The sequence below is a fragment of the Cheilinus undulatus genome, linkage group 1 (assembly GCF_018320785.1).
Source record: "Cheilinus undulatus linkage group 1, ASM1832078v1, whole genome shotgun sequence".
NCBI classification, from domain to species: domain Eukaryota; kingdom Metazoa; phylum Chordata; class Actinopteri; order Labriformes; family Labridae; genus Cheilinus; species Cheilinus undulatus.
In genome coordinates this window covers 10017579-10030583 of record NC_054865.1, presented here as the reverse complement: position 1 = coordinate 10030583, position 13005 = coordinate 10017579, and the positions used below count along the sequence as shown (strand labels likewise).

Below are 13005 nucleotides of genomic sequence, written 5' to 3'. Positions count from 1 at the left end.
GACTCGGTTAAGGTCAGTGTTCATGATCCAACGATAAGAAAGAGACAGGGCAAAAAGGGCACCCATGGGAGAGTTCCAAGACCAAAAGCACAGCTGAAAAAAAAAAAGAACACAAGGACTCATCTCCCAACTGTCAAAATAACATCATGATGATTCCCAAAACTTTAAGGAAAATATTCTGAGGACTGATTTAGACAAAAGCTGGAACTTTTTGAAAGGTGTGCACCCCATTATAGCTGGCGTAAAACTAACACAGCATTTTATAAAAACAACATCATGCCAACAGTCAGACATGGTGGTGGTAGTGCTATGGTCTGGGGCAACTTTTCTGCTTTAGGACCTGGACAACTTTTCATAATTGTAGGAACCATGAATTCTGATCTGAACTGGAAAATCCTGAAGGAGAATATCTGGTTATCAGTTTGTGACCTCAAGTCCAAGCGCACTTTGGTTATGCAACAGAGCGTTGATCTGAAACCCACCAGGAAGTCCACTTCTGAATGGCTTTTGAAAGAATAAAGGGTTAGGAGTGACCTAGTCAAAGTCCAGACTTAAATCTCATTGAGATACTGTGGCATGCCCTTAAACAGGTCCAAACCATGCCCCAAAACCCTCCAAATGTTTAAATAACGGTCTGAAAGACTCAGTGGCAGATATTACAGATGCTTGCAGTTGTTGCTGCAGAGTGTGCCACAACCAGTTATAGGGTTTAGGGGGCAATTATTTTTTAACAGTACTATATATATTTATACATAAATCTAGCCTTTATAAAGAAGTCAACAAAACGTTTGGTTTGACTCTGCCATGAAGGCTCAATGCTGAATGTGTTTGTTTTTTTTTAAGGTTTCATGGCCATGCAATAAAAAAATAGACATTTTTATTATTTAAAAAGAATGCCTTGGAGATATATCTTGTTCTGAGATATTGTTTATTCTAAGAGCACCTCAAACATGCACTTTTGGAGTCCAGGAAGAGCACCTTTATACATTTTTCTCATGTTTTGTGTCAGTTTACCATGTTAGGATGTTTTCATGAAAATGAAGTCTGAAACAGAATAACAATATCGATAGGATTTTTAAAAATTAAACAAGCCTTTTCAGATAAAATTAATAAAATCGCTGTTAGCTTGAGTTGCAGAAGGATAATGACAGGATTACTGTTTGACACCATTTTGCACCCAGCTAGTAGTAAACACAGATCTCACTTCACCCTCTTTGTCATTGTTTTATTTTTTTTTCCCATTTGATGAGTAGAGCTGACACTATACACCGTATACCAGTGCTGACAGCAGCTGTGAGAAGCAAACATCAACATAAAACACTCATGCAGCGCTTAATAAGACATTGCAGTGTATAATTAGTGAAATGAGAGTGAAAGGCCCCAATAGGCATTTTATGGCAACACTGACTGTTTATGTTAGCACTTCAAATTTGGATAACTTAACAAGTACACAAATGCAAACCTCTGACTAGATGAATGCTCATATTTATCCATCTGTTTACAGCTATTGCGTTGGTAAAAGGTGCTGAATAGCCCATCTAAATTATGTACAGGGATTAAGGCTTAATTGATATCCATTCCTCTCCATCATGGAAATGTAACAGAAAATCATCAGTGAAAGTGCTCGCTGCATAGTACTATCTGAGCTGTATTTGCACTGATCTGCGCTCAAATAAACCCAGAAACCACTGTTCTCCCAATGAGTGAAATGAACTCTGGAAAACCTCACAGGTTGTAATGATCATGATCCTTTTGTTTGGTAATCGTGCTGGAAAGATAATGTTGCTCTTGCTTCATTATCACAGCTGAGTCAGATTTAAACTACAGAGCATCACATTTACAGTGAGATGATGTTTATTCATCTACTGGCTATTGGAATAAACTCTAGATTATTCAACTTATCTGACAGTGGAAACAAACCTGATTTCTCTCTACCTACCATATTTTTCTTGTCTTTTACTGTTGCATTAAACCACCTTCGATGTATATCCTCTCATAATACTAAATCATAGGCATCTGAATGGTTATCATTGGTTTGAATTTCACATTGCAAGACTCTAATATTAGAGCAGGCTGGCTGGCAAAGGTTTTGATTCATAAAAGGAAATACTGTCCAAATTTAAAATGTTTTTGTTCCTGCAGCCCTTCATTCTGTGCAGTTTTTCTAATTCTATATCAGATTTGTGTCTCCTTTACACATAGAAAACAGACACTGAGAAGCAAATAGTTTAGCACACCTACCATTCTGGCTGACTGTTTGCTGTCTCAGTGCCATCCACAGTTCTACCTAGTAAGGTAATAAAAATGTTATAAAAAACGGTATTTTAATACTTCTTGACAGCTTGTGTTTTAAAATGTTGCAGTCACTCTTTATTTTAAGAGCTGATAGAGTTGAATCAACAAAATTTTACTAAACTGCATTAATTTATAAGACAAATGCATTGAAGAGGAATTAAGCTATCAAAAAAAATCAGGCAAACTATTCTACAGTGTCCGAATAGCACTAACTGTCAAATTTGTGCAATTCAAACAGTTTTGGTTATTAAATAAACAATTTTACCTAATTAGTACATATAAGCCCAACTAGACAATACATTAACTTGATCTATTTCCCTTGGGCATTTGGATTCCAAGTGGTAATCCCTGATGATTTGTGTGAATGCTTCTCAATTCACACTGACAAAAATGCCAAAATGCAATTGGAAGTAGTCTGGGAAACATTTATCTGTGTTCTCTTGGTAGTAGAGATGCAATGCCCACTTGCACACATCAAAAACCAACCCTTCAGTTGACACGATCAGCTGTGTTCTGCCAATCAACAAATGCATGGCTTTGCTTTTGTCAGTCCGGCTTTGCTTGGTGGGGCAGAAACTGTGGCACCAGACCTTTTGTCCAGGCTTGTTGAGAAGAGCTATCGACTCCCCACTGGCTTGTCTTTTGGTACAATTTTGTCTTTTTATACCTTTAAAACAAAAAAACTAAAGGGGCACTTAGATGCCCTAGTTAGATTGCGCCTCATGTACGCCGGTGACTTGGGTTCAAGCCTCGCCTGTGGCTCCTATCCGTATGTGTCTCCCCCACGTTCTCATCCTGTTTGTTTTTCTTTCCACTTCAATTCTCTAATAATAAAGGTATAAAAAGCCCCCCAAAATACAGCTCCCACATAACTTGTCATCTTGAACTGAGATGGCATTTCAATCTAACTAGTACCTGACAAAATTAATTGACTTAATAGTGTACCACTATTTCCTTTGAAAGCATGTTTATGATGAGGGACTAGGACCGAATGTCTAATTTTAATGAGTGACAGTATTGACACTTCACAACAGCAACAACAACAATATTATAAGAAAGGAGAAGAATTAAGACATCCAAACTTTCAGGGAAAGTCCTGCACTCTGTCTTCTGTCAAAAACAAGTCTAAGTGATCCATCTTTAGTTATGTGTTCAACAGTGATTGATAGTAAGATGGAAATACAGTAAACTGAAAGATCATCATAGAAAAAAATGGTTTAATTATGCATTAATCAGTTACATCTAAAAAGACAATCTACTGGTCACAAAATGCTATTCCCCCTGGTACCCTTGGGTGACATCCCTGTGTATCCTGATTTCTTCTTTGAAAAACGCTTCTCTAAACAGTCCCGTTTTTTTACCCATATCATCCACATTCTCAGCCTCCATGTTATACTTTTGCCCTCTTTGAAAGTCTTTTTGTTTGGTGTTGAGTAGCTCTAAACTCCCTCCAGTTTGCTGTAGGCAAGGCTATTTTAATTTCTTGATTGTACAGCTAAAGCCACAGGCAACAGAAAAACAAAACACTGCTAAACTTGTTTGTCTTCCACATTATCCTCCGGACATCACCGTCTGAATTTATCCTGAGCTGTGTCCACTCACTAATTTCAGACTAGTTATACTAACAGTTGTTAGTTGAATATGATGTTGTTGTGGCTCAGTGGTAGAGTGACAGGCTGGTGGCTGAGGCATCCTTGGACAAGACACTGAACCCCAGGTTGCTTCTGAAGGCATAGCTCTCGGTATGTGAGTGTGATTTGTACTGAAATGAAGGCTGAGTCTAAATTCAGCAGCCCCAGCCTTGAGTGTATAAAATTTGTGTAGAAGAGTGACCGATATGTACAACCACAACTCCAAAAAAAAAGTTGGGGCACTGTGTAAGATGTATATAAAAACAATGTAATTATTGTTAAATTTTGTAAACCCACATTTTATTCGCAATAGAACATATGATATGTTGAAACCAAGACAGCCCTTTTTGAATTTGATGGCAGCAACAAATCTCAAAAAAGAAGGGACAGGACCGTGTTTACTATTGTGTGGCATCCCCTCTTCGTTAACAACAGTCTGTAAATGTCAGGGAAGTGAGGGGACCAGTTGCTGGAATTTTGGGAGAGGAATGCTGTCCCATTCTTGTCTGATGTAGGATTCCAGCTGCTCAACAGTTCTTGACCTTCTTTCCTATACTTGTTTTATGATGCTCCAAATGATAAGATATTCCAGCACAAACACAATAGAAATAGAGGACAAATAAAAGTAGTATTGCAAGAGCACTAATAAATACAAAAAAAAACAAACTATGGAATTTAAAAATGTCAGCTTACAAATTATAAATAGTATTTACAAACAGTTATGTACAGGTTGAATATGGGAATTTTTTCTATTGGTGAAGAGTGGAGGTAGGCCAGATCAGCACCTGGACTCCTCTACTTTGAACCCATTCTGTTGTGATGGATTTGGTGTGATTTAACGTTTTCATGCTGAAATATGCAAAACCTTTCCTGAAAGAAACATTGTCTGGATGGGAGAATGATTTGCCTCAGTCTATTTTAAATGAGCACTGGCTCAGAGAAGACAGCAGCAGTTCTAGATCTTGTTCTCATATGACTCCTTCTATGTATTATACATCCTTAACTTGTACATGTGGATGGCACGGCAAACTGTGTTGACAGACAAGGATATCTGAAAGTGTTCCTGAGCCCATGCAGTCATTTCCAGTACAAAATCATGCCTGTTTTTAATGCAGTGCAGCCTGAAAGCCTGAAGATCACAAGCATTAAATATTCACTTCAGTCGTGTCCCTTTCGCACATTCTGGAAATTTCTTCAGGGCCTGAAGATCACGGGCATCCAGTATAGACCTTTGACCTTCACCCTCCAATACACACATGGATTTTCCACAATTCCACAAGTTTATTGCAAATTGGTGAGCCCCTGCCCATTTTTACTTCTAAGGGACTCTGCCTCTCTAAAATGTTCCTTTTATACCCAGTCATGTCACTGACCTGTTGCCAACTAACCTAATTAGTTGCAACATTTTCCTCCAGCTGTTTTTAAAAAGTACCACTTTCTTTTCCAGTCTTTTGTACCCTGTCCCTTCTTTTTTGGGGTGTGCTGCTCCCATCAAATTTAAATTGAAGTAATAGTTTCCATGATATGGTAAAATGTTTCAGTTTTACCATCTGAAATGTTGTTTATGGTCTACTGTAAATAAAATAAGGACTTAGGAGATTTGCAAATCATTGCATTCTATTTACATTTTACACAGCGCCCCAACTTGTGCTTTCGTGACCAGAAGGCTAGAAACTTGAAGCCGATAGACCATTTTTTTTAGGTATGAAACTAAAATATTTAACTTGTCAGACAAGAGTCAAGGTAAAAAAATCTGTGTTTAAGATTAAATGAGAAAAGGCTTTAATAAAATAATAAAATACTCCTCAGTTAAGTACTGCCTGATCCCTAGACTCTTAAACAAAACAAATCCAAAGAATTTCTTTCTGACAAACTAATTCTTCTTGTCTGCAGTCTCATCTGTCTGATATTCCAGCCACAGTCAGCCTCGTATTATAAAGTGCAACCCTTTGTTTTGTCTGCAACTTTATTTTAATGCAGAGCAAATGGCCCCGGGTTGAGTGTAGCCTGTCTGCAGACCTTGAACAGAATTTGCCTCTAAACAACAACAAAGCTAGTTTCATCTTCCAATCCCAACATCCACAGCGCAGCAAAGAAGAAAAATGTGTGATTTATTCTTTTCTTTAAGTGGCAATTTCCTCTGTTTTGCTGTAAATCCCTTTCTCCCTCCAGGCTACTGAGCAAAGAAGCTACAAAAGTTCAAGAGGCAGCTTGTTAAAGTAGCCACTTGATCTCCCCGTTCTCTCTCCTCTCATTTTCTTCCCTCTCTCTGTCTCCAGGTGTTGTAGCTGTGATTTTGCCACCACCAACATGAACAGTTTGAAGAGCCACATGAGGAGGCACCCTCAGGAGCACCAGGCCGTGCAGCTGCTGGAGCAGTACAGGTGAGAAAGATCAAACGTGCATCCACTACAGAGAAGATGGATAGGAATGAGACCTCAGGTGGGAATGAAGAGCTGTACCTGTCCAAAGAAGCTGGGCAGATTGTCTGTGTTGGTCTGAACTCTGCTCTTTGGTGCCAGCGGCCTGGAGACTTGAAAAATGAGCTTCTGATTGCAGTGTTAGTGGATGGTGGGTGGAGAAAGTGAATGGAGGTGAACACTCAGTCCTCCTTAAAATGTTAAATATCCTCAACCCTGAGCCCAGCTCTGATTGCTGATTTCCACTTCACTGAATACTTATCCTGTATTATACAGTCATCAGTACCTGCAAAGCTTGAGAGCTCGTGTTTCTATAGAGCAGGAAAGATGTAGACAGTGCTCTTCTATTTCTGTTAAAGGAGCACTCGGTTACTTAACCCCGCACTTTCATAAGGGAGTCAATTTAACAAAGATATTATATCACTGAAGCATCAGAGGACATTTAGGTGCTTTCTGAGCAAAAGTAACCAGATCTTTTAGTGCAAAGGAACTTCTTTCCAACAGCTCCAGTGGCCTGTTGTTTCTACCAGTGCCTAAAGTCCAAGGAAGATTGTGCAAATCAGGCATCCTGACACAATCACCTTGGAGGAGGACATAGTGAATCAATACTATGTACCATCAAATCTTTTACTCATAAAGATTAAGATGCCAAAGATCTTATATGGAATGGACCAAATGTAATTGTCAGATTTTTTTTGCAGAAACTGTTTGTATTTTTAACTCTAATTTGATTTATTTAGTGATTTTTACCTATGTAATTTATATTTAAATGTATTGTGATAAGGGTCTGGGTTGGGGAATATACAGTTTCTAGAATCTACAGTACTGTGCACAATTTTAATGCATGTTAGGTTAAAGGAACATTGAGGCTAAAGTATGGCACAGATTTGAAAAGTAAGCCGCCTGAGGGCACCATTAGGGGAGGATAGACAAAACCCTGTTTGCTCTCTGGATGTCCTTGCATATTACCAGGGGCATGGAAAATAATCTGTCGAAAAAATAAAGTTTAGGGCCTTAGGGCAAAGTAGGGGTTGGATTTGGCAAGTAAGCAGGGCCTGGGGTACCGTTCAGGTGGGTAGTCGGGTGGTCTTGCTGTGGATGACCCAAGGAGTCAAAAATGCCAGCAGTCTTCAGGCCACCAGGGGTGAAAGACCTGGCCAATAGCAATGTCATCGGGCTTGACCTTGGCTGCTTAGTGACACACAAGTGTGCCTACATGAGTTTCTGACAGGAAACACGGGAAACTTCACACTGGACATCAAGCACCTTGGACTCTTAGACATGGACTGTCTTGGTGTAAAAGTCCATCTTGCATTCTCAGTTGCTGAAACATGAAGTTAAAAAGTTGTAAACTAAATCCCTTACCTTTTTATAAAATAAAACAGGATGTTTTAAGATTAACCTGCTCTCACAAAAGTCAGCTGTGATGAGAGAAGTATGCTTGAGTTCTTCATCCTGAAAGGTACTTGAAACTTTAAGCATTTAAATCGTTCATAATGGCATAACTCATAATTCCCTTCGTCATGCTGTAAATCCATTTCCCTTCTCCATTCACCGTCTCAGTCTCTCGAGCTCAGTGTCCTCTGTGGAGTAAGGATGATTCCTCTTGATAGAAAGTATGAGAAGGATTAGTAAAACCTCAGTACGCATATTAAATCAACCTCGACTTGATCCGCTCTCGCTCTGCTGCTCATCGTCTCTCGTTTTTGTTTCTTTTATTTTTCTTTCAGGTGCTCCCTCTGTGGCTATGTGTGCAGTCATCCTCCTTCACTCAAATCCCACATGTGGAAGCACGCCGGAGACCAAAACTACAACTACGAGCAGGTGAACAAAGCCATCAACGAGGCCATCTCCCAGAGCAGCAGGTAAACATGAAGACTGAAGTAGACTGGTATCTGTTCTCTGAGTGCTGTCAGGCTTTATTTTATCTAGCTGCTGGCAGTCCATCATCAGTCCTGGACAAAGCCTTGTTGTGTTGACTGTCTTAATTAAAAAGGCTTTCGAGTCTTGAGTACAGCTGAAGCTTCATTGTGCTGTCTCACTGTATCAAACTGTCACTGTCATCGCTCAATCTGATTTATGTAAAGTTTTCAGTACAGTATTTGATGTCAGGCTCTGACTCTGATATTGACAGGCTTTAAAAAAGTTAGTCAGAATGTAGACACATTTTTAGATATCATTGCTTCAATCCACAGATAACATGCAGTACATTCACTGTATTACTGCACCAAGTGTAGCTCAAAGTTTGATTCTTCCTGTTGTCTCTGAACAAAGATCCTAAATGAGCGAGTTGGGCTATAAAGCAATTGTTTACGTTCTTTGTAACGAACAGTGAGAACATCAGTTTAACAAAGATAAAACCTGAGACATTCTTATTTTAGTCAGGTCTGTTTTTACTTTTTTTAGCATCAGTCTCCTCCCATAGGTGGTAATCAGTCGATAAAAATTAAAGTTTATTTCTGATTATTTACCCTAGAATAGATGTTTAAAATACAAGAGGAAAAAAATGCTGTCCTTGAGTGTCGTATTAGGCTGTTTTTGGCAGGAGATATAATACTCGCTGTTAACTACACCAACAAGGATGCCTAATGGCTGCCACAGATCCTCTGCATCAGTTTGAAATGTCTGCTGTGTACATCCCTCTAAAATTAACACTACATGGGCGCAAGATGTAGTTTAACACCTGGTGGAGGGGATGTAAGAGTTAGCACAGCAGCAGAGACAACAACAGCTGAAAGTTTTAAAGACAAACTGAAAAACCAAGGCTGCAGTTAGCCACATCTTTATGATGTGTTATTATCACTGAGACAAACATGTCAGTCAAATCAGCTGACGGCGACATTCAGTTCTGAAAGTTTATGTTCAAACCTGTAAACCTTCACAGAGAATAAGTTTGGTGTTTCAATTCGATCAGTGACCATGCAAAGTGGTGACTCCATTCGTATTAGTTTCTTTTTTTGTTTGTTTTTCTTGTTTTTTTTGTTAACCTATGAGACAAACTGACGTATACTGCAAGAGGATACACATAATATTTAATGTTCAATCACTTCTGAACCAAAAGTTGTAGCCACTTACTTTTTTTAACATTTGGAGCTCTCCGTTGTTCTAATGATGCCATCTATGTCTTTGTAGTCCTCACAGAAGCTTTTCTATTTTCTAGAAAGCCTGAAACTTGGGCTACTTTCTCTGGGGTTTTAAAGATTAAATCCATGCCAATATAGAAGTTATCTTCTACAGTCCCCTCTAAAAGTATTATAATGGTGGGCCCAATTCCTTTATTTTTGCTGTAAGCTGAAAACTTTTGGGTTTGACATCAAAAGATGAATGTGAGATAAAAGATCAACATTTCAGCTTTCATTTTCAGGAGTTTACATCTGGATCTGATACATAACTTTGAAGATAGCACTCCTTGTTTGAATCCACCCATTTTTCGTGTCAGCAAAAGTATTGGAACATGTGATTGACAGGTGTGTTTTGTTGCCCAGGTGTGTCCTATATTGATTATTCAAACAGTTAGTAGCATTGAATGTCTTTGCTCAGTTTCAGATTTGGGTTTTGCCTGTGCAGACTGTGTTTAAAGTTAGAGGTGTAACCACCATGAAAATCAGAGATCTGTCTATGCGTGAAAAACAAGCAATTGTGAAGCTGAGAGAAGATGGAAAATCAATCAGAGCCATTTCACAAACAATAGCCATAGCCAGTACAACCATTTTTTCCTGAAGAATAATGAAACCACTGATGCACTCAGTAACAGACGTCAAACAGATACACCAAGGAAAACATCAGCCGTTGAGTCTAGGTGATCCTTAAGGATGTATGGTGGATATTTTTCATCAGTAGGCATCGCCTCTCTATGACGTTGACTCTGCCTATTTTTTTGTGGTGGAGACCCAGAAAGTCACAAATTTTCTAGTTATTTTCTAGTTACTGCAGCTGTCACGTTGTAAAATATTTAATGCTTTCAAAGTTTTAACTATGTGAAAAGTGGATCAGCATAGCAACTTATAATGCATTAAATTGAACTCCATTTGAGTTTTGTTAACACTTTCAGTATTCCTTCATATTCCTTCATTTACTTCACTGTGACTCTACCTGTACAACCTGGTTGGAGATCTATTCTCTTGTGGACCCTGCCAATAAGGAAAAATCATATATAACTCTTCAGGAGCAACACAGTACTTATAGAAAGCTTTACACTGAATACTATAGACCAGTACTTTTACTTAAGTCAATTTTAACCCGAGTAACTCTACTTTTTATTGGGTACAGTAGTCAGGCACTTTCTCCACCTCTGGATGAAAGTTATGTAAAAACGGGGCAAGCTCAGTGTAGCTGTTTGTCAGGAGGCGTAGGGCTGTCCTCAGCTGCTCCTATTTGTTTATTACTGGGCTGCCAGAAAGTTTTGGAGACAGTTTGGTGACAACCACGGATTGGCTTTGTTAACTAAATGGGTGATGTCACTTAGACTTCGTCCAATCCTTTTACAGCATCTGGTCATGTGACTGATGAGTATGACAAAGGGAATAATTGGGGTAAGGGGCTCTTTTCCTTTCTTTAGGCCACAAGTATCTGGTGAAGGGCTGGGCAATTAATCGAAAATTAGATGTAACATGGCCTGATACACTTGTAAAATCATAGAAGTTGCCTGAAATTTGTGTCAGCATATGAGTTATGAAACTTTTTTGCAGTAGAGATGTTACACATTACATATCAATCAACTGCCATTTTTAGAATAGTCTACAAAAATCCAACTTTCTTCATTTTTGTTCATTTTTCTGATGAAATACGAGAATGACATAAAAATGATCACTCCTTCAATACAGCTAGCCATATTCAATTTGGAACACGAGTCAAGATTAACAAAATTAGATATTTTTTGTCAAAACTGTTCAGGCCTTGTTTAATCTAATAACGTGTTTGTTGTAATATAGAATGATTTATTTCTTGTGTTAGTTGGGAAATACATGTATACATACATCAAATATTAATATAAAATATATTGTGTTGTTTTCAGGAATTGAACTCCATCAAGTTCTCAGTCCCCACGAGTCTCTACTCTCTAAAGAAACTGCATGATGCCTAAAACTGCCAGCCTTCCTACAGATACTATTTATTGACTGTAGCGTCTGATGGGTGTCTTTTTAGAGAAAACTGCCAAGTGAAAATACTCTTGACAGCAGTGTTTAAAGAATGAAAGTTAAAACCCTGCCATCTGTCATTGCTCTTTTCTCTATGTATGAATTCTTCTTTATTTCCCTCAGAGCTCCTCCAAAGTTGTCCGTGGTGCTGGAGTCAGTGGCAGAGCGCTCCTCGGTTACCCAGCCCTCCAAGGACAAAGCAAAGGGCCAAGTGGAAGCACTGCCAACCCCCACATCGACAGCAGCGGTCAGTGTGACTTCTGACAGCTCAGCAGGCCTCCCCACCTCCAACACAGACCCCTCACAGTGGCCTGGTGATTCCCCCAGTCCCCAGGGGAAGGACCCTGCACAGCTCCAATCTCAGTCCCAGAGTCAGCCCCGCACAGGCCAGACCCCTGCCCCCGGCCAAGTCATGGAGTACTGTGTTCTCCTGTTTTGCTGCTGCATCTGCGGCTTTGAGTCCACCAGTAAAGAGCGTCTGATGGAGCACATGAAGGAGCACGAGGGAGACATCATCAGCATCATCCTCAACAAGGAGCAGCAGCAGCCAGAAGCCCAGACCGGCCTCCAAACAGCAGAGTGAGAGCTGCTCTATCCCCCTCTCTTTATATTAACACTGACCCTGCACTCTCGCTGCGATCTGCTGCACACAGAAGTATTTCATTATGTTTCTTTACCTCAAGCTGGCTGTGGTGGATATCAAGGTCTAACCATTTCATGTCCGCTGAATCGTTTCAGTGATTTCTCTGAATGTTCTGTGGCCAAGTCTGGCACATACCTTGAATGGGGGATGAGAAAAATGATGAAATGGTTTCCTAAGTAGCATATCCTCTGAAAGACATGCAGAATAAACTGTTTTATAGGCTGTATAAGTGTCAAACTCAAAAAGACACAAAATGTGTCTGACATTAAGGGACAAGCTCTAAACCAAGTTTGATTTTTCACTAGCCAGGGACAAGCTCATACCTCACAAAAACATGCAATCCCTCACCAGAAATGGGAAAAGTTGTCGTATTTTCCAGCCTAGTTCATTTATTGACCACAAGGCAGCTCTTTTTATGCTACTGTAATATTTAATATATTTAATATAGTTAACCAGACACAGTTGAGGCTCTAGCCCAGTTTAAGGGGTACATGTGCCTAAAGGCATGTACCACAGCTTGATGTTTTCCTTGAATATGAGTTCATATTTATCAGTTTATTATTATGCATGTTAGTTTCTGTTGTGCCAATTTAAAAAAGCAGGCGTTTAGTAGTTTTTTGCATTTCTTTTCCTTTGTATAAGTGACTGAGTTTATTATTTCTCTCCTCTTTTGCGGATTGTTTGTAAAGTAATGTCTTGGGAGGAAAAAAAATGTGCCGAAGGTGACCAGAGCGAGGTAGAAATGAGACTTAGACTGACTTGATTGTAGTCTACCAGAGACAGACATTTAGGTTTGAGGCATGTCGACAAAAGGAATGATAAAAAGGGAAGTCAGCACAGGAAGGGCTTTTATTTCAGACACAGCTGTTTCCACCTGT

At 39.4% G+C, this 13005-nt stretch overlaps 1 protein-coding gene across 2 annotated transcripts in view; it reads left to right on the top strand.

The window, feature by feature from the left end:
- Positions 1 to 13005, top strand: part of znf507 (zinc finger protein 507) — a 34573-nt gene that overhangs the window by 19192 nt on the left and 2376 nt on the right. For both annotated transcript variants that reach the window (XM_041787927.1, XM_041787936.1), the window contains exons 5-7: positions 6206 to 6310; positions 8077 to 8211; positions 11608 to 13005. The exon at positions 11608 to 13005 is cut by the window's right edge and continues 2376 nt beyond it. In XM_041787927.1, the coding sequence (XP_041643861.1) occupies positions 6206 to 6310; positions 8077 to 8211; positions 11608 to 12067 (700 nt within the window). In that variant the 3' untranslated portion in view covers positions 12068 to 13005. The remainder of the gene's footprint in view (positions 1 to 6205; positions 6311 to 8076; positions 8212 to 11607) is intronic.